The sequence below is a fragment of the Phoenix dactylifera genome, chromosome 4 (assembly GCF_009389715.1).
Source record: "Phoenix dactylifera cultivar Barhee BC4 chromosome 4, palm_55x_up_171113_PBpolish2nd_filt_p, whole genome shotgun sequence".
NCBI classification, from domain to species: domain Eukaryota; kingdom Viridiplantae; phylum Streptophyta; class Magnoliopsida; order Arecales; family Arecaceae; genus Phoenix; species Phoenix dactylifera.
In genome coordinates, this window is record NC_052395.1 from 25,629,839 (window position 1) to 25,657,266 (window position 27,428).

The 27,428-nt window shown below is 35.4% G+C and overlaps 1 protein-coding gene across 1 annotated transcript; it reads right to left on the reverse strand.

The window, feature by feature from the left end:
- Window positions 1–1,076: 1,076 nt before the first annotated feature.
- LOC103697182 (protein EXPORTIN 1A-like) lies at window positions 1,077–27,428 on the reverse strand. The gene is made up of 32 exons (XM_039126007.1): window positions 26,808–27,428; window positions 25,609–25,725; window positions 24,700–24,792; window positions 24,489–24,560; window positions 24,078–24,185; window positions 23,907–23,989; window positions 22,162–22,300; window positions 21,979–22,047; window positions 21,554–21,631; window positions 21,355–21,417; window positions 21,174–21,218; window positions 20,338–20,445; window positions 20,140–20,241; window positions 18,879–19,082; window positions 18,316–18,375; window positions 15,855–15,965; window positions 14,140–14,237; window positions 13,951–14,059; window positions 10,880–10,945; window positions 9,669–9,767; window positions 9,470–9,550; window positions 9,217–9,306; window positions 8,762–8,847; window positions 8,570–8,650; window positions 8,275–8,457; window positions 6,438–6,504; window positions 6,242–6,352; window positions 6,027–6,134; window positions 5,807–5,944; window positions 5,590–5,727; window positions 5,406–5,510; window positions 1,077–1,715 (listed from the first exon to the last, which is right to left on the reverse strand). Exons 1-32 carry the CDS (start codon window positions 26,901–26,903, stop codon window positions 1,593–1,595), a joined length of 3,231 nt encoding a protein of 1,076 aa, XP_038981935.1. The 5' UTR covers window positions 26,904–27,428; the 3' UTR covers window positions 1,077–1,592.

A 27,428-nucleotide genomic window follows, 5' to 3' on the forward strand; every position in this document is an offset into this window, starting at 1 on the left:
AAGAGTTGGACAACAAACAACTTTGGATTTCTTCGAGGAACCCGACCTCCACAATAAGCCAAATATTTGGATGATCAAATCTTCCTTTTTTTTATTGTTAATGTAACTTAAATACCATACTGGCATAGCTCCCATGAACCCACGTATAACATAATAAAATAACTAAAATAAACTTGACAGAACACCGAAACATCCCATGAAACAAACACTAGCCCATGACTCAACAGAACACCATCCATCCCATGAACAGAACACTAACCCATGATTTAAAAAGAACACTATCCCATGAAACAGAACGCCAACCCACGACTGCATGTTATCTAAGAGAACACTAACTCAATAACCAAATGGACACCATAGCAACACGTAATACATAAGGAACTCATAACAAAAATCATGCACATCAATATAGATTTAGATCTAAGGACGATAGCGGTTTCTCTCTGAGAAACGAGAGAAATCTCCTCATCTATATTATGGCTCTACTTCTAATCCTTGTCCCTCCAAGCAGGGGCAGGGGACGGAGCTCTATGAAGGGGAAGAGGACGTAGCAGCCAGTAGAACAGGAAGCAAAGTCAGGTGGATAAGGAATTTACCAGAAGTGGAAATCTCATTCTTCCAAGCGTGCTTCCCTTCAGCATGGATAAGGAATTTATTTACCAGAAGTGAAAAAAGGGGCACAAATATGAGAAAAGGTAAAGGGGAATAAGAGAGTCAAAATTTAAGTCCGAATCGTAACTCTTGGAGAAGATTGGATATAGAATTTGGGCTAAGCCATTTGCATTCACAGGAATTGCAAGCATGGAAAGGAGCACGAATTCAGACACTTATATCAAGCCTCCTATATAAGCTTTTGATCAAAACAACCAGCAATCAGCAATAAACACCCTTCCGCATCCCCGGTGATCTAATTTTGTTCGACAGCACAGTAAAAACCGACTCCAAGAATTTATTTTCTGTCGCACAAATCACAGAAACATTCCAGATTTCCGTTTCCGATGAACCAATGTTATTATGGCACACCTTTTATTCCCAGTCCCCAGCCAATGAGAAAACAGAACCAAGGCACAAAAGACGAGAACAAAGAACTGCTGTTCCCAACCTTTTCCATGATCAGATATTGGTTCATCACAGCAAGTCATAACAAAAAAACAGTTGAACTGTGGAAACAAAACACGGATGGACCAGCACTCACACAAAGGCAGTTCAAAGAAAACAAAAAACCTTTTCACAAGCCTCTGAATGTTTACATACATAGGCCACTTGAACCCTCAATAAGTACAAGCAGCCGCAAATGATCCCAACACCGAATGCTGAAAACAACATTATAAACCCTATATTTCAAAATATAAACTTGCATAAAAACTGCTGCCTCTTCAACTGGCACGTACACTGATCTCCGAGTATCACCAGCAGTTTGAAGAGTGCTGCAACAGACCGGTGTCTTTCCTTTCTTTCTCCGACCATGTAAAAAATATCGGAAAAAAGAAACTGGGGCCTCTCCAATCCACTTGACGGAGAATTTGGCAAAATGATCTAAAGCATCACCAAGATTGAAGAAAATGCAGAAATATCACAGCCATGCATTGACATTATGAATCCACCATCTCATCTTGCAACTCACTAGGGGCAATGAGCCCTGGAATAGTGAGCATATGTTGCCGTTCCCTTTCTCTTTGGGCAGCTGCTTCTTCTGCATAAAGATCCTTATTGTCCTGCATGCGAAGGTAGAAAGCATTAGACACATCTTTATTGTCATTCAAAGTGGACTTAAGCATGCAAGACCATGAAAAAGAAACATAAAATGAAAATAAGCTTTCGTGCATCTCCAAGACACATTTAGCAGCAACTGAGCTAGTGAGAACTTTGTTTTCTGCTAACTGGCAGAACTATTTACATCTCATCATTCAAGAATATCAAAGCAAAAAATTCATACACCTAGATTCAAATTTTAACCGCCCTAAGTTGTCATCAAGCAAAGCTATATTAAACCCCTGAGAAGACGATCTGACTAAAGAAAAAATGATAGTTCACCAAAGTAGCTAATTAAATTAACAATTTTATGTCCGTTTATCAAGCTATAATATTTTTAAAAATATACTCTAATCGCATGGTGACTCGGAAATGGGAGTTGGACATGGCAAAGTCCAATGATCAAAATACAGAAAACATGGATTAACATCTAGAACATGAATGTGTACATATTTTAATAGACGGGTATATTAAGTATCTGTATGAAAGTGATATGTGACCAAAATGAAGCATTGAATACTAAGGCCCTGTTTGGGGGAGCTTTTGGAGGGCCAAAAAGTACTTTCTGACCCTCCAAAAGTACTTTTAGGTAAAAAATGGTGTTTAGTAAAATTTTCGAAAAGCTGTTTCAGCTTTTGCGGAAAGTTGAAAACAGCTTTTGGGGAGAAGCTCCAATTTGGAGCTTTCCGAAAACGCTGTCTTCAGCTTTGTCGGGAAGCTGTTTTTTGGACCAAAATACTCCCATTTAAATCTCACTTTTTCCCCCCAAAATCCTCATCCCGCCTCTTCCTCTCTCACCCATCCCCTCCCTCTCCCTCTCTATCTTCTTCTTCCTCTCAACGCCGCCGCCTCTGTTCCTTCTTCCTCTTCTTTTTTTTTCTTTTTTTTTTGTTTTGGGAGCTCGTGCTTGCCCACGGCGGCAGCCACTATGCCAGCCACCACCCATGGCCGGCGACCCCTTTATATTTCAATAAAATAAAATAATAAATAAATAAATAAATAAAATAAAATAAAATAAATAAAAAGAAAAATAATGAGTGAGTGGCAAATAATATGATCTAAATAAATAAATAAATAAAAATATTAGTAATTATTTAACCAATTTTATCATCTAGTTAGAAAATTTGTTAGAGAAATAAATGGTTATTAGAAGGATGAAAACTTAATTTACACTAATAATTATAATATTTTATATATTTACTATTGTATTATACTATAAATATAATATAATATTACATTATATCATAATACATTGATATGTTATGTTAAATAATTTAATATTATATTAAATTATTATTCTATAATACATAATATTATAGTACTATATTATAATAATATTATATTACATTACATTAATATTATACTATATCATAAATTTATGTATTAATACATAATATTTTATTATGCTCTGTTGTATAATACTGGTAATGTCCTTTATGGTCATTTTGTCACACAAAAGTACTTTCTTAGTTTGTTTACCAAACACATGTTAAAGTGCCACAGCACTTTAGAAATGTAGTTACCAAACAGCAAACATCTTTTTATAAACGCTCTGCTTCAGATAGCTCTACTTCCAACAGCTTTACTTCTAAAAGCTCTACTACTAACAGCTCCCCCAAACAGGGCCTAACAGTTTTACATACAATACTAGATGCAAGGACTACTGCTAGACATTAACTTGCATTAAGTATTGTGATCGTTATAAGGCATCAAAAGCATAAGTTCGGCTCTAATTATTGAGAGAAATTTGTAGCCATTGAGAAAATCAAAATGTGCTCCCATAAGTAATGTATCCCAATGAGTTGATGCCATTTTGTAAAATCAGATTTGACAACAAATCATGATTATTTATTGCAGTGCCTATTTACACATGGGAGGAACATAGATATACATCAGACATGGGCATGACCAGATTATAGGTTATGGAGGTTTGAACATACAGGGGGTGGGGTGTTTTTTGAGGCAGCCGAGCCCCCTAAATTTGAAGCACTTTGTATCCAACAGAAAATCACTTCCCTCCTATCCCACGCCACCAATCCCTGCCCCCCTCCCACCCCTTCCCCGCCAAACACCCCACTACCCCCACCCACCCCTATTAATATAGGCCTTTACTGATCAGTTATCTTCAATTCCTGTGTATGTTTGAGGGACCCACTCTAGACACTCTGCTCATCAAATGCCCCCTTGCTTCTTTGAGAGAGTTCCAGTAACTAATAATATATGGCTTCCCATAACAACTCCATAACAAATCATAATACAGAATTAATTGCCTTAAATTCAATCATAAAGAAATTTTTAACCTTGTAATCCCTCCATAAATTCAGTGGCTGCATAGAGACCTTTATTTCTCACTCTCAATCTCATCCATTGTCCCACACCTATTTCTCTCTCAACCTCAGCTGTTCTCCTGCATGCTCCCTTTTCATTCTAAATCTCAATGCCTTGCCTTGCACTGCACACCACTCCTTACTTTTTTCAATCTCATATTTATCCTGTGGTACAAACATACTCTATTCATAGTCCGTCCAAACAAGCTAAAATAGATATGAGAAAGGCAGATGGGAAGATACATGTCTACTCCAACCTACTTTTTAGTTTTTTGACTACATCAATTACTTGTGTATTTTAAGTTATTCTTAGTTTCTTATATGCATGTAAGCATGCATACAGATATACATGCGGACAAAATAAACAGTTACAGAGCAGTTTGTGTATAAATTTGGCAAGGCTGAAGAGCAAAACATGTTTTGCATTACTATTCTTCCTTAATAAGAGTTCAAAGCATATTTTTCTAATGTTATGTTATTATTTTCTTAGCATATAATATAATAGGCTAAACTAAACATGCAAATGATAAAGCCAAATTATTTTATCAGATTTTCAAATAAACAAGAATGGAATAAACAATCATTGATCAAAATGAAATCAGTAATCATGTGTACTAGCAACCTCGTGGATGTGTGCACACACGTATAAGAGCATTAAAGGCATCTTAATTAAGGCTCTGACATCTTATTGTTAAATTCCTGATTTGGGCCCTGCAACTGCAAACAGATTCTATTATGGTCTAGTAATACTTCATAGGTTTATGAACTAAGAACTGGATAAGTTACTGGTAAAACACTTATGGTCCAAAACGAGCTGCAGTTTTCTAAACCCGCACTTTAACCAAGGGTAGAAATAATGACAGATGTCTTTGGAAGGTCAAATAGAAGGCACCTTGTAAAATCTTTGAAGAGATCATGTCAACTTCCAATAATAGAAGCTGATGCAAGGTCATCCATAGTATAAACAATCTTAGCAGCTCTCTTGTATTGCTTTGAGAATAATTCTTCAGAATATTCCTCATCTCACCAATTAGTCACCACCCATTACTTGTGGATTATGTATAATAAGTATAAAGATATAATTCTAAATATGAAAATCTACATGACCAAAGAAATAAATTTCAAACCACTCCAGTACATTGTTAATATACATGACCCAATATTTAGTAAATAGTCTGATAAAGGCATGTACGCTTTTCTCTATTCAGATTTGGCACAATTAAGCCCCGAGGGATGCTACTACCCAAACAGACAGCAAACTTACTGCTCACATGACTAGCTGCAAGAGAAGAAAGCACCATTAGTTAGCAACATTCATCAGGTTACCTGAGCTGAAAACTCCTTTGATTGTATGAGAAAGTCGCGGATGTGGTTTTTAAATATATGGAGATCATTTCTTGACTCAAACAGCCCATCAATAAACCGAGTCACCTGCAAAAAATACTCAATACTCAGATAACTTCACCAAAAGAGAACTGATAATAAAAAAAATGGAACCTGGATCTCTTACCTCGGCCAGTGTCATATTCGGAAAAGATGTCCCTAGTAGTTTTATGGTGTAATCACGAACAAATACCATATTACTAGGGTACGGAATAAGAACTGTTGAGGCATCCCACAAGGGCTCTGTTAATGAACCAGAATCCAACTGAAATGGCAATAATAGATTAAGTTAACACGAAGGAACATGGATATCAGAAGATGCAAAACATAAATTTAGTAATTACCAGGCAAAACAAATGTTGCAGTATCAAAACGTGCAGCTTGAAACCAGGTTTGTGAAATGTGTCTGTCAAGACACCAAATATTTCTTGCTCGATCGTTAAGAAATAAGTCCTATGAAATTGATTACAAAACTCTGAAACCTGTCAAGACACCATACACACGGTATGTTAACAACATCAAGCCAAACATTGGACAGCCAAAATGGGTGGGAATGAATCAAACCTGAAAGTTCTTTAGCATTTCCAATAAAAGATTAAGACCAGTCTCAGATATATTCCTTTCAGTGTGCCGGAAAGCCCAGATGATAGAATCCATGACAAGCTTCAATTGCTATATCAGGCAAGAGTATAGTGAAAAAGGCAGGCAACTAATACGAATTGTACACACAACCATTGAATAAGCATATGGAAGCTACTTAACAAAATATGGATCCCAACCTGACTTGATAACTGGATTAAAGCATGAAAACAATGTGTAGCAATTGCACGTAATAAAGAAAAGAACTTAAGACGATGCTCGGGATAATCTTCAAAGTTCTTTGTAATCATCTGCAGAAAAGATGGAAACTAATAAATACTATTCGATAGAAACCTACACAATGAAGAGAGATTATCTTAATATGTTAATTCTCACCTCAAGAGTGCATTGGAAAACAGCTTCGAATATATGGGGGACGTGTTCCATCATTAGATTTTTATATCTATCAAAAAAGGGCGAGAAATATAAATGACTATTATGGCCTACAATGTGTAACTAGCAAATTTTAAACAAAAAAAAAAGACAATGTGAAGGGCAGTTTAAGTCCATTAGTAAGTAGAGAATGTCACACGAGTCCAACAAATGAACAAGTTTGTCATTTATTATGCAATTGATGGTGACAAACCTTAAAGAATGACGATACAAAAATTACATAAGAATGGAAGCAATGCTGCTTAAAAATTAAATTTTAGGAATTATTTATTTTATATTTTCTATACCAAATTAGGAAGGCCAAAACATGTATATGTGGCTGCTAATGAGCTAGAACTAGGTTGAACTAATCCAAGAATTACAAAGTCCTAGCCCGAAGCATAGCCCAATGAGTGGAACAGCCTGGTAGGAGTTCAAGTTCAAAAAACAAGGAGTTGATTTTCAGTTTGATTATAAAACTACATTTTGTAGGAAAGTAGTGCAAGTTTGTTCCAGTACATATTGTGTTGACTAGATACAAGCACAGTACTGCACGCTAGCTGTACCATTTTATTGTGTATGTTTCTCCATTCCATTCCATTCCATGCCCATTCATGTTTGCTTATGCCAAACAATAGTGACCAGAATGAAAAATAAAGGCAGCATCAATCGCTGTTTCTTTAATGAACCTTGGCACATGGCATGGCAACTGGCAAGGCAGCATGGGGTGCCAGACTGTGACTGGCATGGATTTAGCACGTTTTGAAATCTTTAAGTGTCCACTTAAGTGAATGGATTGGTTAAGGAAGCCTCAAGTTCACAATGCTGGCATTTTTAAGGTAGTAGAGTGTTGTTAATAGAGGACTTGAACTTGGGAGACGTAATTGGATATTCTATTACCTGAAATCTCCCATCCCCTCGTCTCTTCTTTCTACCACTCCCTCTTCTTATCCTTCTTCTAATTCCTCCCTCTTCTCTACAAGAAAAAAATTTAACATTGAGATATTTTAATCTATTTTGTATGTATTATATAATTTCAGAAACAATTAACCATAAAAAATTGTAAGGTCAATGAAATTCCTAATTGAAACATTAACTTTCAGTTGCTTGCAACTTTTAGTTTCTTGACAAAACATAGAATCTTTGAGTTATTACAATACCATATTTTTAAGTACACTTAGCATCAGACAGCCATAGTTTGGATATCCTCGATGAAGACTTCCATACTCAATTGCATTAGGATTTAAGGTAGTTCAGGAGTTTGCTGAAAGGGCTCAATGGATATCTGAATTTGTGAGTTTAGAATGATACAAAGTCTGGAATCTGAATCACTTGACAGCCCCAACACTATGATTTTGCCACAATAATCAGCATAACCAATTCAACTAATTCCTCCAATGAAAATCAAAAGTAGTTTATTTAATATAATATACAAAAGATTTTACGTACATAAAGTAACCTATATTTTTGTTAAAAAGAAAAGTAACCTCTGTTAACAAAAATCAAATATGCAAATGCAGATGTACAAATTGAACACTAAGCCAATCTCTCCTAATAATGTAAAGAGAAAACAAGTTATCCATTTTTTGAATCATTTAATAGTTAAAAAGAACAGGTCAGAGCTCTAGGTTAAGAAAAGAGGAAATCAGCATTCTTTCCGATTTATATTTTTCAGAACTCAGGCCTGAGTCCACTCTATGTAAGCAGGGTAACCAAAATAATAATTAAAAAATAATACTGCATATTTCACATGTAATAATAAGAATAAGCAGTAAATGAAAGATATTTCCGTAGAACATACTTGTTTATAATTGTGGAAAATACCGATAACACTTCAGATTCTCTAGCATCAGGCAAATTTCTAGCATAGTCGCCAAGTATAGGATCCATCATCGGTGGCACAAAATGCTTCCCAATTTGTGGTTGATCTTCAGCCTTGTCCACAAACGTTTCAATCAGTTTGAGAGTCTCTCGCTTAACAGTTCTGTTATCATCATTAATTACTTAGTACCGGTAAAATTACTCCTAGAAATCTAGATAACGAGAAAATTGCAAAAACAACGCGATGAGGCAAAGCTGCCACATTGATGCCTCACCGAAGAAGTTTTACATAGGATGTTCTTGAAGCAAACGGCCCCCCTTCAGCAATACTATTAGACATAAGCTCACTGTACATTCTGTTAAGGAAAAAAATAAAATAAATAAAGAACAAGTTAATAAGAAAAATGAAACTATTTCTCAAGCTAAAAAGTGTGAAAGCGCTCAAAGACGTGAACTAAATTCTGTACCTGTAGACACTTAGCATGTCCAAGAATATCAAGGATATTTGTGGAAAGAAAAATGTCCCAAGAGAACAAGCAACACTAGTGTTTGTCTGTCAAGCATTGGTAGGTTGTGTTACTCCCATTTAATTCACCAAAGCATTATTTAAGAAAGTCAAAACTTTGCAACCAAAACAAGAAATACTTGCAAAGAAAGACTTCAACATTACATACTTGGATATCCTTATATTGAGGGTATATCAGAAATAACTTCAGATTTAAAAAATAAGTTCACCAGATACAAAATTAATGCTACAATACCTAAGACTGGTTTTTGCAAATTTGCCATCACGTAGATATAATGATATGGTCAACAGCCTCATTTCAAGCAACAGTAGATGCATCATACATTTCAAAGAACAAGTTGAGTACACACACAAGTCTAGACACATTGTCATAATCAAACAAACCAAACAGAATACCTGTAAGATATTAAGAATGGTTCGGATAACATCTTGATCCTTCAGAACATCAACACTTTGACTTGCTTGTCCGATAATTTCTACCCATTTCTGCCACATAATGTTATGCAGCCATCACAGATCATCAGAAGGTCAAGAGTTGAAACCGTACATAAGAGAAAAATTCTAGGAAAGCTATATAGGTTTTAAAGGAACTAGACCATCAAGGTCAAAACTCAAAAGTCAGGTCTATGTATTAAGCTAAACCACTTGCCTGATTTGGAAGGTCCATTAACCTTTTCAGATACTCATCCCTCTTTGCAGGGTCGGGTTCTGCTTGTATCATATGGCCAACCTACATGTACACCAAGTAGTAACAATCAATGCACTTCAGAATACTGATGTTATAAGGTAAAAAGTAAAGAAAATACAAATGAGTAATTTGATAAATAATAGATTTTGCCTAAACCTACCGATTCATAAAATGTATGAATTTGATGAGGCTCAAGATCAGCAATTGTAGTTGGAAGACCAGATAGAAGTTCAGAAACAAAGGGCTCATTCTCCCCTACCTGAGGTATGAATATGCACATAATTAAAATAGATAATGATCAAATGAAAGTGTTTTCACTCTAGCACCTGAATCGTTTTTCATGTGAAATTAAGCAGATTTACTGATCAAGAAAAAAACAATGATAAAACCTCGATAGCAAGGCAAGAGAAAAATTAGAAGGAATGAAAGCAGAGATCTGGCTTGACATCAACTACATTATGTAACTATTTATGTGCACATGCATGCGCATGCACATGTCTGAATGTGAAAACAATCATGAACACATATATAGACATTGCATACATATGCAAAATATGCATACACACTTATATAAATATAATTACATAATGTATTTACAAACAAAAACATAGATAAACACATGACATGTCTTATAAGTATTTGAAAATAATTTTCCTTCTATAAATAAAAAAGGGAATTTAATAATGAAGAGAGATATATCACTGGACTATGGAAAATAAAAATATATTGATAAATTTAAAACAACTCAGGCTGAAGTGTCAAACAAGCATCCAGAAAACTTATTTTATTCATGACCTTGCATCAGAGATATAGCCCACAGCAAAATGAACAGCAACAGGCAATCTCTACCACTTGAGTTAAGACAACAATGAGATATGTTATTGTCTACTAATATTTATTTGGAGTTAAGTGTGAATTATACAAATTACAAGATATCTTGGGAAAAAAACAGCAGCCAAAAGTTTCAATGACTGATCTATTTCATGAGCATGGCATGAATGATCATGAAATCGATATACTACCTGAAACATGAAATATTTGGTGAATATTTAGTTTTGATTATATATCACAGGTTTGATCAGTGAATAGAAACTATCTGTACTAATCAAAACTTATCAAATTTTTGAAATATGGCAGGCATATAACTATAAATAATCCCAGACAATACCAATGAATATCATTTAATAAGAGAAAGTCGCCGATAATAAATGATTATCAATGTCATTCCATTGATTATTTCCATTAGCTGAAATGCATCACTTGGAACATATTTTCAGCTATGATATGCAGCTTACCTGACCACTTTTCAGCAATAATAGATCATTAATTTTATAAAAATATCAAATTATAAGTACAAGTTGCATGGAATACCTGTGTGATTACAAATTTACGCTTGCATTTCTGAACAATCTTCAAGAAAGTATCACATGCCATATCCTGCAATAAAAATAATGATATTAATAATGTAAATGAAGCAAGAATACATTGCCTTAAAGCCAAATTCAAAATCAAAGAAGGCAGTTGACACATAAACTCTCGACTATCTAAGCATAGAAAAAATATGTGCAAAACAATGCAATTGATGGGTAAAACATGTAATTTGACTTCAAATTAGGCTATCACTCAAAAGAAAAGCAGTTTACAGGTATGATAAAGCAGCATAAGCAAACTGAAAAATAAAGCTGCACAAAATAAACGCAAAAATAAAGCAGCACACTATCATAACATGCACAGATATGCATTAAGAAAGGATTTTGTATCAGTTATCAAAAGGTTTTTAGAAAAATGCGTACACTTTCTGAAATCAAATAAACATTCCAATATTGTTGTGAAGGATAAAACAAAAAAACTTAATGCCAATTAACTATTATATGAGCATTATTAACATCAGAGATTAATGTTGCCCTACAAACATTTAATTAGTTGCTAATACTTTTCTCCATACTAAAAAAAAAGATGGGGTCCTTGTAGGTAAAGCTAGCAAGCAAATATACTTGAGATTGATGGTAATCAGAAATAAAATTGCTGTTGGTTCATGTTTGGAGAGCCTGGAGACAATATTCAGCATATAGGACCTTCAACAGGGGGAGTCTCAGCCACATAAGGTACCTTCTTCATCTATGTTTTCTCCACATAGAGTCCATTTAGAATTTCCATATCCAGAAAGGCATCCTTCTCCAAAGCATTTTTGATATAATTATTTTCTCTTTTTTTTTCATTATAGGAGTTGGCTTGTTATTCCAGTTAAGAAGAGGTAACACGCTGACAGGCTACACAATTCTGCTGCTCGTGCCAGCAAAATTGATGTCCTTGGGCAAGACAATCCAACATCATCATAGTGATGTGTCACCATGGGAGCAAAACAAGGCCCTATAAAGGAAAATAAGAGGCAATTCCAAAGGTAAAATCCACGTTAGGACCTAAATAGTAGTCTCGTGTCCAGGTAATTGTCTAGTGACAGGTCCTTGTGTTCTTTAAGAATTCCAACCTGTGGACCCATGACCAAGTCTCAAGTGTCCACTGCAGGTTCTTTTTTAGGCAAACCAAGGGGTTCGGACAAGACAGTAATTGATTTTGGACCAAATGGGGATGGCATAAAATGCATTGGTGGATGTAGGAAACAGATCAAACTAGGTTTTAGTTGAGAAAAAAATGTGTTTTTTGGTGATTGTCTAATTCAAGGAGGCCAAAAATTTCTGTTTTTAGCCTAAGAACAAGCTTCTGATGGTGATATGCTGATTGATGATTGCCCATAATATTTTTGTAACAGAAATTCTGATCAAAATAGAAGGTAGAGCAAGGTTTAAAAGACCGCAAGAAAGAATAATACAAGTTGGAGAGAAAATAGAGGAATAGAGAACAAGGAGCAAGCGAGAGAGAGAGAGAGAGAGAGAGAGAGAGAGAGAGAGAGGTGGGGCAAGACTTGGCCTATAAGAAATCCTCTTTTCTTCCAAAATAAATCACATAAAATGTCACTAATGGCCAGCCATAAGGCTTTATAGATTTGACATGACTTTCAAGTCAACTGGAACTCTTAATAATTAAGAAATTAATCTCCAAAAACTTTTCTAAAATGGAAAATTCATGATCCCACAATAAAACAGCTTAAAGTCAAATCTTAATTACTTTTAACTCACCCAACCCACTATGCAGCTAAAAATAGAACTTTTCAACACCAATTCCATTTGAAATAGGTCTCTAGAATACACTCAAAAAATTATCCAAATAAAGTTCCGAAATCCAAGTAAATTTGAACTTAACTAACTTTTTGCTTTGTTATCAGTAATACCATCCAAAGGTGTCCTAAAACTGAAAAAATGGAAACAAAATCACGTGAGAAAAGCTCAAATATCAAAAAATCAACAGGATGAGTAAAATTAACATGTGAAAAACTCACAATGGATGGAGTGCTGAAAAGTGAAAACAAACTGCAACAGATAAAAGGTGACTAGAACCTTAAAAATTCCCAAGAAAATAATGGAAAATCGATTAAAACAAATTTTCAAGGTCAGCTTCACCATTCACACCCTTTCTTGGTTGCTACTTACTGCATGGTCCTCTCCACTTAATAGCCGTATTAATGTGAAATGGTGCTTCCGTCTAACAATTTTCCGTCAATAAAGGTTTTCACTCACTCTTGGTGCTCTTTCTCCAATTTGATCCCCATTAGTGCATATCAATTATTTGTTCCATCATCATCTTGTCAAGAACTGCCTATCTCATTAGACAGGTCATGTTGAACTCCAGGACCATCAAAGGTTTATTTTGCAATGTACTCTTGTGGTACTTTTCTTTATGTAAGCATAAGAGGAGTCATACTGCTGGCATGAACCCTAATCCCTCTACTAGGTAAGATTGAACGGCTGCATGATGTTTGTGAACATTACTGGGCAGATAACTGCGCCATAAGATCATGGCCCTCATCTCTTTCTGCTACCTCATTCACCTCTGTGACAATTAATTCATCAGCATGCAGGCCATGTAGGACCATCGCATTGGACTCCACATTTTGTTTAGTCATGTAACTGGGTTTTAGCTAATATGGGAGCATTATATAGTGAATCTAAGCATTATTGAGTGAATAACATAACTATTTTAAATAAAAAAGAACAATTTTCCAAAAAGAACCAAATAAACCTTTCTTCAAAGATATAAATCTCAAGCAACATCAACTAAACAAAACTAACTATTTTCCTGAATCTTGATGCAACATCTCACTGGTAAACTGGAGTGGAACACAATAACCAACTTTCTTTAAAAATATAAATATTTGCCTCCAAAAATGCATTCAACATGGTAGTTTAGCCAGAGAACAATCATGCTAGTCAGCAAACCAAACATTATATTGCATAACATCTCATATGGTCAGCGACCACCAGCATTATATCAGAAGTCCAAAAAATCACACACACACACACATACAGACAGAGGAGGATATACACCTGAACTCCTGGGTGTGTTTCATGCATAAACTCAAACAACTTGTTAACAACTGTTTTCAGAAACTTCCAGTGAGCTCGTAGAAACTTCGGATACTGTCCAACAACATACCTGGTAATTTGAAATAAAATTAATGAGGAGGTAAATAGAATTGTTAAACATGCATGGTTCAAAATCTTAATGATTCTTACATGATGTTACTGGCTATAACAGCTTTATTATCTTTTCCTTTAGTGATTTCGCAAAGATTCAGTAAATCACGAATAACCAGCACTAGAAACCTATTTTCCTGTCATACATAAATTAAAAAAAAATGAGTTACTTGAAAATTTGGTGAAAGGTATGGACACAATGAAATCATACATAAAAAATAAAATAAGTACACTATCGAAATAAAAACTAGTTAAGCTACAGAAAGAAGTGAAGGCAAGCAAACTTCCATGAAAATGATGAAATGAATTACTAGAAACAATAAGGATGGCAACTAGGTTAGCACGTGAAGGTACATAGGAAACCTAACTTGCAAGAAAAATCATGAAAACCTTTGCCTGAACATACTACTGTATTAGATGCATATACGAAATTATACTCAATATTCCCAGATAAGCAGACAGTACTCAATAAACATCAGCAAAATGCACAGATATACAACACCACATTAACAAATCCAAACTAAAATCAACATCAAAATAATAAAATCCATGAACATCAAATGTTTCGATATGGATTACAAGGCACCATATCAACCATTTTACTAGACATCCTACATTACAAATAAAAATGATAGGTACCAGTCAGTACAGATAGATAAGTGTTTCGCCCATTTCCTCCATATCGAAAAAGAAGTAAAAATGTTCTACAGAAATTACTTTCCTAATTTCAACAATTATCTTTCAGGTACCATCATCATCTATTAGAAATCTAGAAGGTAGTCACCCAACTAGTTGCATAAAATTGCCTAGTATTCATGCATAGGATATCATGCCAAGCATCGAAACATGTACCAGGCACAATGCTGCAGTTTAATGAACCAAACGACAGATAAAAGATACATGGTTTAGACCAATAAGACTCCAAAGTAAACACCAATTTGTAAAATGTGCACTGCACCCGATGTATCTATTCCTAAGGAGAACCTTACTGAGACAACTGAATCTTTTCAGTTCTCCAATTAAGTTCTCAATCTTTAAGGGCCCTCATGGATTTGCAAATATTCCAACATGATAGAATTTATCTCCAATTAAACATGGTTCCACCAAGCATAATCTTTCATGCACCCTTCCAAACTAAAAGGTAGTACAGCAACTGATGTAAAGACCACAAGTAAAAATTAAATCAATATCTGTAATGAAATAAGTAAAATTTGCAAGGATACATAATAATTAGCAAGGACAGTTTTATATGGATATTTTTTTTATGGTGCAGCTAAAAGTGACACCAAATTAAAGGTAGAGTGCAATGCTAGGATAGTCAACAAGAAGAAAAGAAGGAAAAATCAAAAATGGAATACATGTAACCATGGATTCAAAGCTCCATTTTGAATAACCATGACCTCAGCTTTCTTTAAAGCTGAAGACATGTCCATTGTCTAGCCTTTTGACCAACAGACATCTAGCTACAAAAGTCAGCTAATCATTCTTGTTGAATTACAGAATAATTCAGCATAAATTTAATATAAAACGCAACATGATCAATTGAACAATCAAACACAACTCAAAATTTCATTCCCCTTCATTTGATGAAGCATTAAAAAGTAAAAGAAACAACCATGATTGACAAGAAACCAGCTAAGAAACAATGGAGTCGTGCCTATCAGCATCAATTTTAACATACTGAGAGATATTGATCAAAAACACAAAGAACATGCTTTCTACATGAATCAATTTTTTGAACTGAAGTCATGTACCTGATCCTCCATCATAGATCCAGATATTGATCCAATTGCCCAGCATAAGGTATTCAGATTGTTCCAACTCCAATCCTCACCATTTAACTGTTTACTTAATTTCTTCAACATCTGAAATTACCAATCAAAGATTATATGACGAGTACTCTGTAAGGTAGATCTATACAAATAACCAAGTTACAGAGCAATACAACTTCCCACAATATCTGTGTTCCATAGATTTGGGGGAGCGATGGCATTCCAAAAAACAAAATGAAAAAATACCAGTATGAAAAAACAATCAAATAGAGATAGTTACAGTCATGCTTAGGTATAACTGCAGAATTTCCAAGTAGTTGTTCGATGCAGGAAAAAAAAACAAATGGAATGTAAGAGAAACAAAAACAAGAAGAAGATAACATGTTTGGCTGTTATTGGCACATATATTACTTATAAAGGTCTTCTACTCCTCTCTTCATTACGCATTTAAATTTTATATTCCACAATAAACTTAAGTTACTCCAGAGTTTTAGTGTAAACAGATATTGGCACAGTGAAGACCATAAGATTCAAAAGGCAGGTTGGATTCATACATCAGCCACTTAAGTTAGAATAGGGAGATATCAACCAGAACAAAATTCGACGTGCTTAGATCATACGACAGGAACACGGCAACAAGATGTTCAACAATGAACAACAATATCAGAGAATTAAATATTCAGATCATCTCTCAGAGTTTCATCGGGACATGTGTTAAGAAATTATTCTACCAAGAAGAAGTATTCTGCAAACAATAATAAAACCAAATTTTATAAATTGCAAAAAAATACTAAATAATGCTTAAGGTAACATGTAAGTTCAATGTACAAGACGATTTATTTAAATTCATTAGTATGCAAAACATAACTCTGAATTTGGTTTTTCCACATAATATAGTCCCATTTATTAGCTTTTCCTGACACTTCTATAACCGTCGCTATCACTAAATATGACTAGAACATGAAAGAAACTCAAACATGCCAATCAAATCTATAGATAGTTTTGGATCTGATATTTGATCAGATCATAGTTTTAAGTGCCAGTCTGAGCAGGGCCAGATTTGCACCAGAGCAATGTCAGGATTGCTTTTTATCATAGAAATACATTTTAATTTTAACTTTTTTTGGTGTTGGCATAGCAGGGCATGTGCAGTGACAGACAGCGACCACCACTGCCATAGGCATCAATACTTGAGACCTTGAATCACATCAACAGAAACTGGTGAACAAAGAATTCTGATTTATATGCTGGGATGATACGTCAAGCCCAAAAAACTCTTAAAAATGGAATCCACCAAGCATGCAAAATAAGAAAAAAATAAAGAAACAAATTCTCACTAACCTTATTCAATGTCATAGATATGATCTTTCACAAGACATATGGACCATGATAACTTGAACCCTAGTAATATTTGGACTTAATGAGGACCACAGAACTAACTAAGCCTAAAATTTAGGTGAAACTTAAGTCAAAGGAAAACGAAAGAATGATAACACTTGGTATCCCATTACCACACCTTCAGGCCATGACAAATTGATCCAAAGAAGCCTGTTTAAAGCATCTAGCACATCCAAAAGGTATGCGCCGTCAAGACGTCCCATGATCATATATTATAAGTAGAAAAGACGCTCAATTCACATGTTACATCCCCAAAAATGTTATAGTTCTAATTAGTCAAATATAGAAGACTTAACCAAAACTACTAAAGTGAGTAATATAGTAATAAACTACATCAAGTTCACCATGTCACGATCAGTCTCATGTAATTGCCTAATCACTGAAGTTTTCAAATTCATTGTTAGATTAAATTTTTATTTTAACATACTTATAAATAATTTGAATCTCTAAGCCTACATCCACATGTTCCTTAAATCCCCACTTACAGATTTCCTATTGCAGACCATACAACTTCCACTATAGATATCCTCTTACACAGATTTATCTTAATCTTTATTGCCAACTTTGATAAAGTGATTCTAGTTTTGCATGCAATTTAATTTCTGATCCACTATCTTTCAGGCATAGGCTAACAAAGCTAGACTAAACAACCTGATGCAGCCATGAAAGCACAAATTTGTGCCGGCATCACTACTTGTCTAGAAGGCTCGCAACACAATTACCAGGCAGGAAAGAGAGAATACAAACAGGATTTCAACATGGCAATGAAGACGTGGCCAGATACTAATACAAATGTATTCTGTAACAACCAACTACACTAAATGTCATGTCTTTCTTCTTCTTTAGTCTTGTTTTCATATTCGACTTTCAAACATAGAATTAATGAAAAATAGAACAAATTCTTATTTATCATGTCAACAAGGGACACTATTTACTAATGCACATACAGTCAAAAGGGAATCACAAGAGGCAGTTCTCTTGGTGATTATAGATAAAGAGAGTTGCTGCAGATTAGATGAATGAAGTTTCAGCGATCAACCCATACCTGCTGTTCAGTATCCTCGTGATCAAGGTGGCACAAGTAAATTAATGTTTCCCTCATGATCTGTAAAGGTGATTTATAGCTCAACATAAGGAGGTCTATCATTAAAAAATTTAAAGAAAGACATAAAAATAAAATATTTTCACTGGTTTCAGAATTTATTCAAGCACTTCTTTAGTACTTTTGCAGTTAAATACAACATTTTCCCCCATTGAAAATCTCAGAGCTGATTCTCCCAGATGGCAAGCTGAATATCATCCAAATAAAGATATGAAAGCAATCAATATCTAATATTATACTACAAATGCTAACCTTATACAACTATATGACAAGTCAACCCCTATTTGCGATACCCAAGCAAAAGGTTTGGTTTGTTGATGACGTTTCTCTAGTACAAAAATAAATCATTACATGTTCATTAAACAGGCCATCAAGAATTAAAATCAAAGAATCTCTCACATAAAAGCCATAATCAGATCCATAATCCTAAAAATGGCGATCATGTAGGGAATTAACAATAGAATGCTTCTGTGGTCCTTTCACAAGAAAAAGGAAATCCAACAAACCTTGTACTGAACAAGGACATCATTATCTTTCATAGTTTCACGAACTATGTTGCCATTTTCATCTTCAACAATCAGAACTTCCTCTGGTTTTGCCATCCGAGATATCATGAGCAATCTTAATTTTGACACCGGACCTGAATAAAACTGCCGTCGTTGCAAAAGGTGTGTACCCAGACCGTTGGCCATCCCAGGGAGTAGTGGAGCCTACAGAATTGGTAGGTAACATGAGGTATATTAAAACCGCATTGTTAATCCAACAGTTCATCCATGTGCATATAGGGGCAGAGATATATTAATATAAAAAAAGGTTGAAAGGGGGACTATAGATGTAATCCCAACAACATATACAAAACAAAGATGACATTTCAGATATAGAAATCTAAACTTGTGGGTATGATCTACAACGTCTAAAACACTTATAAACAAAAAATTCTCAGACTCTTTGCCTGTGTATCAAGTTGTCCCAATTTAACAGTTTTATAAGCATCATACTGTGTTTTGATTTTGGACAACTTGCTGAATAGGTAACGCATCTCCACAACATATATTTTTTTGTTCATAGACAGTTTAGAGCCTTAGGCCTTGAAGATCATATCCAACAGTTCAGAATTTCATTTACATCTTTGAATTCGGTAGCGTGTGCAAAGTATTTGCAGGGAAAATGGCAAGTTAACAAACTCTGGAACCTCCCGAGAAAACTAAAGTGAAATTCATACCCGCATTAATTATCTTACCGTAGTCCTGATTCTTCTTATTTTGCATAGTCATTTCAAACAATGAGAGGAACATTGAGAATTTGGTGGTTCACCTTCACCCCTTAAATTGAAACCCATTATTCCAGGCATATGCTCATTATATTAAAGGAACCATATTTCATCATATAAAAGGTCCCAATTGGTGTATTAGAAAAATCCTTATAGAGCTTACATAAAGTCTCATTCCTTTATGCCTTTAAGTTTTAAAAGTTGTCCAGGATCTATTGGAAATTCTCCATGCTGCCTCTAAGTTAGGGTAACAACATGGAGCCATCGTATAACATATTGAAATGGACCACTATGAGAATTGCCTTAATGCTTTGATCCAATAACAGATCCTCTTCCAGTAACTTCCAAAGAATATATGGTAATAGAGATTGACAAAAGCCAAATATTGCATATAGTGGAATTAGCTGTAAACTGAAAGATAACCAAGTGATGCATGACATAAGACCAGATACAACTAGGAAATCCATAATGTCTGTGACTAATCCTAAAAAATGTACCTGGAGCCCCATCATGCTGGCAGCAACTGCAGGGTTTTCCAAATTTTGGCGGTGAGCCTCGAACAAATCCAGGACAAATGAGTTCCAATAATCCAAGCAAACCTACCGATGCCCATTTGATAAATAATTAGTACAGATATTCACCAATCTGAGCATGCAATCAGCATACAGTGAACAGTGGATGATACTTTTTTATACCTTGAAAACCTCAGTCTCATCAACATATGATATGCCAACCAGATATTCAAGACCCAAAAGCAAAGCAGCTCGGTTCTCAGCATTGGATTCCAATATTCTAATATGAGCCTGCAGCAAAAATTTTCTTTCACTCCATCAACTATACAATGTATCAATGGGGTCAAGTCCGAGAAGCAAATTCCCAAGTACACTTTGCTAACAAAGGACATAGGGTATAAACTGCACTCAAAATCAGTGTTACAAAAGTTATCCCAACAATAAAATTTAGTCAGGGTGTGCTTGATCGGGAATAAGAAAAGTGACATAAGAATAGTAATGCCTATTGGAATACTTATGCCACAAGTTACTTGTATCTAGCACCAGTTTCTGGAACAGCATGTGGTTGAGGGCGTTATCGTCCATTAAAGAAAAGGAGGTAGGCAAAATCATGGGCCTGTGCCAGAAATTTTAGCAGTTTTTTCCATATATAACTATCCCTGGAGTAATCAAGACTGGCAGAACTATTCCTTGCATATACCTACTTTCTAAAAGCTGTTTGGCAGGCTTATGTCAAGCCTTATGCCTGCTTTAGTCATGAACCAAAGCGGCCACATAGAACAACATAGGTCAACAAGCTGCCTAACAGACCAACAGTTTTGGAAATGTACTATGGATGATTACGAACATTATGCTAGCCAAAACTACAGCTCAGGTCACAGAGCCATCTGTTTACTTATTACTGCATCATAAATATATCCCGTTATGAATTACAGCTTCTCAATTGAGTGTATTCATCGAATCGTGAGTACATAAATTTCCTGAAATTACAAGTATTTAGTAGAGGAAAAACAAGTTACCTTGTAGAAAGAAGTGAAAAACAGAGCAAGATTTTGAATAAAAGCCTGTTCAAAAGGGACAAAAAGGAAAATGCATCAGTAGGTATAAAAAGCACAGTTAAAATGAAGAGCCAAAGGACTAGGTTATTCACCCCAAGAAAACAAAAGTCTAACAAGTACCACATAACTAATAAAGGTGTACCTGCTCTTCATTGGAACCATTTGCATAAGCATCTGGTATATTTGTTCCAGGTGGGAGAATAGTCTGAAAAACATAGGACATGCTCTCAGCATTCCACATAAATGCAAAGAGAAGGCATCTTCAGCAAGAACCAAAGTAATGAATAAAACAGAAAACATTTTCTTAGGTATTTTTTTCAATAGTACAGTAAAAACCATGCCTGTAATTGCACCATGAATATGGTATACATGTTGACATACTGCATGACATAGAAATCACCAAACTGAAGAGCTGCGATCTGTGAATAGCAAGACTTGGATTAACCACAGGCGTACAGTAGCATAATGAGATTGTTTTGGAACAAGCAGAAAAGCATATAAGAGAAGCATATGATACAAGGATCCATAAACCATGCACACTAATATGCACAAATCTGAACAGAGACACATTTCAAGTCTTTCTCAAAAAGGGACATGAAAGGGGGCATGTTTTTGGTTCCGTAATGTATCTGTTTTTGCTACACCCTCATGGTAACAGATGCTCATGAGACCACATGTGCTCTCTGACTTCAAGGAATAGCACAATGTATAGAAAATGCACAAAGAAAGATCTGTACTTAAAAGGAAAGATGTAGAAAACACATACCTCGGTGACACATTGAAGTGCAAGATTCCTATATGATGCAACGGGGAAGAATTTCAGGAGTGTCTCCAGCTATCACAGATTGAACAAAAAAAAGATGTATCAGTTTTAAACTGAACTCAAAAAAATGCAATGCATTCAGCACATACTTGTTGATCAAAACAAGAGAGAATTTCTATGACAAACCAGTGGAGACTCGAATATATAACCCAGAGGGATCCATGATAAGAAAGCATGCAGTGTTGCTAGAGTAGCCCGTAACAGTTCAGTCCTTTGTGATGCTGATAGCACATATAAGCATAACTCATGAATGAGTTGAAACTCACTGTTTAAAAATCAAATAAATATCGGGTAAGTTAGCTGAATAAAGAGTAGGAAATAACACAAACATGAACGCTCAAAAATTAACATGAAGATGGTGAAAGCAGAAGAATGGAACTTAAAGGACAAGTAAATTTTATTCTTCGAAATGAACTGTACAAGTTAACCTATTTCACTGCCAGATAAGCTAGACTCAACAAACAAAGCAATAAAAGAAACTCATTGGGCTATGGATGCAGGTGTTTATCACACTAAAGTTTAATTTCAGATATATCCTACCAAGAAAGATCACTCTACTCATGCAACAGGCCAAAAGCGTGACAGCAAAGTTTCACCTGAGAAGAACGATGATGGTGAAAAACAAGTATCCCAACTATCTAGGGTCAGCATCACAGATCCTCACTCACCAACCATTTCTATTTAAGGTTATCTCTGATGTTACTGGAAGGCTTTCCAGATCCTTTATTACAGCTTCTAGCCATGCTACTTTAGGTGATATCTTCTTTCTAAATCCTTCAACAGAGATTAGAGTAGATCTCCTTACCAGAACCTCTTCAGATCTTTGCTATTTGTGTCCATATCCAAAGTTGGTGCATGCCGTCCAGATCCTCTAATATATACTCATTCCTCATTGTAATCTTCCTAGATCTTTTTTTCACCTGTATATCCCAGTATTTTCATTTCTACTACAATTACTTGGTTTTCTTGGACCCTCTCTATTGCCCAACTTTCCGAACGATAAAACATTGTCGGCCTTCCTATTCTACAATTAAGTTTACCCACATGAATATATTGTCACCACCAGCCCACCTTCAATAATATGCTTATCAGCTCAATAGTGATTCCTCATGCTCCCAACCTTCAGACTTTTAGACGTGTGGTCAAGAATTTTCCAATCTCATCATGTGGGTTAGCATCTTGGCCTTATCTAGTTCTAAACATGCGCCATCATTAACAGTTGGCTTTTCTATGCACCTAGTTCCCATGAGTTGATCTTTAATCTACATGCATGTGTATGACCTAAAACAATGAAAGGAGTGAGAAATAGTATACGAGTTTATTGTATGGTATGTGGATTGATTCACTTTTATGCTACGTTGCACCATTACTATATGCAAGCTTTCATTTCTTGCTATATGTGAATTATAAACGCACAAGGTTTGATAAGTGTACACCTAAATTTGCTCTACCAGTCATGGGGTGAATTGTTATACAAAATATAGTCCTATCATGCATAAGCAAAAGGTGCATGTGGATGTCATTTTTGGTGCAGAAGCACCATAAGAATTCATTTAAAGAGATTATTTCATTATTTATCTCATGCTGGACCATGTGAAAAGACAATTTCAGTTGGCTCACTCCAGGCTGGAATGCGCCTTACATATATAGTAGGAATTGGACTTTATGCCCTCAAGAGAATGGTGTTCAACTCAACACTTGCAAATTCTCAAACTGTCTAAGCCATGTTTGGTTAATGAAATGGAGAGCATACAATCAGCAAACATTCAAGTAATAAGCCTCATAAAGCTTGCCTGCAAACAACAAATTTGGAAAATACTGCTTACAAGCAGAGCAGAAAGAAAGTGCTTATAGTCACCATAATGTATTACCTATTTAGTGACTGCTTAAGTTCTTTGATTTTCTGCTGAGTCATTTCTCCTCTTGAAAAGTCAAAAACTTCTTCACTTAGAAGCTGCATGATTGACGATCTACATTGATTCATATTTCAAAAGAGACAGAATGTGCTTCTAAAACAAAGATTCAGAGATAAGGGTGAATACCTTTAATATAGCCATGCAATTTTCACAAATTGTTTCACTACTCTTTGCTGCTGATACAAGATCAGGAATAAAAGTTTGCCATCTGGCAGGCCACTCATGCTTTAAAACCTATAAAGGATTGCACATGGTAAAATAAAGAAGTTCAAAAGCATATTAAAATCAAAACCTAAAAAGTAATTCTGCATGTCAAGAATTATATGCAACATATATAGAAAGGTATAAGCAAAATATCAGAATTGAAGTGACTGCTGTAATATCTTAGATTTCGATGCATATAAATAATTAACAAAAAAATACTAAAAAAGAAAAGGAAAAGTTTGAACTCTTCATTGTCCAAGCTATGGTACAATGATTGTTTATAATGGACAAATAGCATGTCTAAAACCAAAAGTTCACAAGCCAGCAATTTACCTGAACCAATATGATATTCAGCTTATTGACATATAGCCTCTCCCGCCGAAAGGAGTCTTCATTACTTGAAAGCTGGTGAGAACAAGCATTGACAAGGGCAAGCATAGATAGGCAATGCACAGAAAAGATAAAACATTTTATTGGTATGGACAATTATCAGTAAAGCACAACTTGCATTGGCTAAGAGTAGAGCATAAGATAAGCTCCATACCTTCACAATAACCTCTGAGATGTAGTTTTTAATTCCATCTCGCTGTTCAACTGGTAAAGCATTCCAGCGATACTTAATGACACCTTCTAGTACCTACAAAGAAGTCATCAGAGAAGAATGAAGGTTCAAGCATGGCTTCCACATATTGTGATGTAAGTGTAGGAAGAAAGAACCAATGGGATCTTTCAAAATAATATAATTCCAATATTTTAAAAGAAAAATTGCTAGATGATTTAGAAAGCGACATGGCACTTTTGGTTCAATGATGGCCTTCATACTGTATGATTGAACACATATAAAAATTTGTTCAGAAACATTCATAATTGTTCTGTCAATTGCTTTATGTGTTGTTTTCACTATTTTGGTTCTTCACTTCTTCTTATCTCCTACCATCTCTTTTTACTCAACCTTAAAATGGATCAAAGGAAAATAAATTTCCGAATCAATAATTGCAAGAAAGTTATCTTATGCCAGTCAAAGAAATACTTCTTTAAACAAGTAAACTTACTAGACAATAAAAAAGGCTCTCTATACTCATTTAAGATAACAAATTATAAAAATCGGTCATGTTTCTATTTATCATATATATTGAAAAAATAAACCACCTTTCCTTGCACAAAGAAATTAAATCCCACAAACAAACCAGGCAAAATGGTGACAATAATCTGAAACCTTTTATAGACGCTCCAACTACCACATAAATATAGAATTCAAAGCATAGATTTAATTTTACTTTGCAAGTTAGTTTGTTATATGCACAAGAACAATAAAAGGTCATATGCAAAAGCAGGGCATACAAGGAACTGTTTGGAAACTTAAAGAACAGTGTGGTCTAAATTAGGTTATGACTTCTATTCAAAAACAGTGACTAATTTAATCATGTGACATTTGATGAAGTGCTGTATTTACCTGAAGAGCGAAAAATTTAGTGTTTAAGTTTTGTGTGTTCTGTAAAATGTGAACCACTTGCAGCCATGTGTCTGGATTGTTCTGCAACTCCCTCAGTATCTGATCCGCAGCTGTCCTCTGACAACAACAAAAGGCAGTGTTAGTCAGCATGGGATATATATAACATTGAAAATAGCTAAGATCAGGGTGGGCACTCATAATGTAAACTCGAAAACATAAAGGTTCGTCGTCAGTGATTAAATGAAATGAACCAATAAAAAGGGATGAGACTCAAAATGTTTGACTGTAGGTCAGCAACCATGTCCATTGAAGTAAATTACAATGTAAATCAATAACAGAAAAGCCAGCAGTTGTAGCACTGTTTACATGGTACTCTTCAGGAAGCTCCAAGAACTTTCTAACAATGCTGAACAGAAGACATGCCAAAATAAAGATAGACTGAAAGATAAATTTTCAGCTATATAGGCACACTGGCTAGTATCTAAACATCTGAATCAGTATCAACCCTAAAATAAAACACTAACTCATAATTAAAGAAGTAGAAAAGGAAATCCAGAATTTCGAAACAGCAGCCTTATATCATCTAAAACCCCACAAGAGCAGGGAAAAGGCATTTTTTTTTCTTTTCTGACGAAAATAGTCACTGAATTACTATCAGCCGTAAAACAAAACATGAATTCACGAACTCGTAGTTAGAGAAGAAGTCAAAAATAATATCTAAAATTTCAAAAAGGGTGCTCTCCATCATCTGAAACCCAACTTATGTCTCTTAAAAAGGCTTTCATCCAGAAAAGATGGAAACCTGAATCATTAAAAATATAATAACAGAACACCCTAGTTAAACAAGAAGTGGAAAATAGGAATAAAAGCTTTCTTCCGGAAAGATGGACACCTGAATCAATACCAATGCTATCAAAAAATACCATAGTTAAACAGGAGGTAGAAAAAGAACACAAGAACCAAGAATTCAAGAAAAGAACAGTCTTTCGTCTCAAACTAAGTGATCAAAACTCGAATAATTACGGAAAACGCATGCATGAGTATCCTATCCCACGACTTTCCTCCGGAACAAGTTAAAAAAGAAACCACCAAGATGAGCACCCGAACTCCATCGCGACCAACCAACTAACAGAAGTAAAACCAAATGATACCAAGCAAGAAGAAGAAAATATGCGAGGTACGAAATGAATAATGGTCACCTCCTCCTTCGATCCCGTCCCATAGAAGGCGGCAACGGTGGCATCGAGTAGAGCGACGTCGATCGGCTGGCTCGAATCCCTCAGCTTCTCCGCCATGGCAGCAGGAAGCCCGAATCAAGCACGCGCCAACCCTAGCAATGTCGAAGCCGCGCTTTCTCGAACAAGAAACGAATCAAAGAGCACGGAAGATGGAGGAAGCGAACAAGGAATCCGAAAACCCTAGATTTGGTGCTCTCCGGCTCAAGAGCGGGCGAGGTTTTTAAAGAGAAAGAGGAGAAAAAGGGAGAAGCTTCGAACCGGTTTTTGCCTCCTTTTCCTCCCCTCACCCTTTCTTCTTTCTTTTTATTTTCTCTTTACCGTCTCCCTCTCTCCGGAGGAGGAGAAGATGGAGTGAGGTTTGGGGGTTTTTTGAAGGGGATGGAAATGATACCCCCAGAATTGGAGTAATTTTTGGGAGTGAGACCGCGAGCGCTTTCTTTTTGGGTCAAGCAACCACCTGCTTGACTGCGCTCCAAGCCAGCCAGCGGGGCGGAGGGTTCGGGATATTTGCGGCAAACAAACGCAATACTTGCTGTGGAGATCGAGAGTAAAGGTTTTAATTCTTCGCGCAAAAGGAAACGA

Bases quoted from the DNA above. Each gene is read 5' to 3' on its own strand.
- LOC103697182 (XM_039126007.1), bottom strand. From the start codon at position 26,903: ATGGCGGAGAAGCTGAGGGATTCGAGCCAGCCGATCGACGTCGCTCTA. The intron at 21,632-21,978 runs GTATGTGTTTTC...TGCTATTCACAG, and splicing joins CACTTCAATGTGTCACCGAG to ATCGCAGCTCTTCAGTTTGG. The intron at 21,219-21,354 runs GTACACCTTTAT...CCTTTTGAACAG, and splicing joins ATGGTTCCAATGAAGAGCAG to GCTTTTATTCAAAATCTTGC.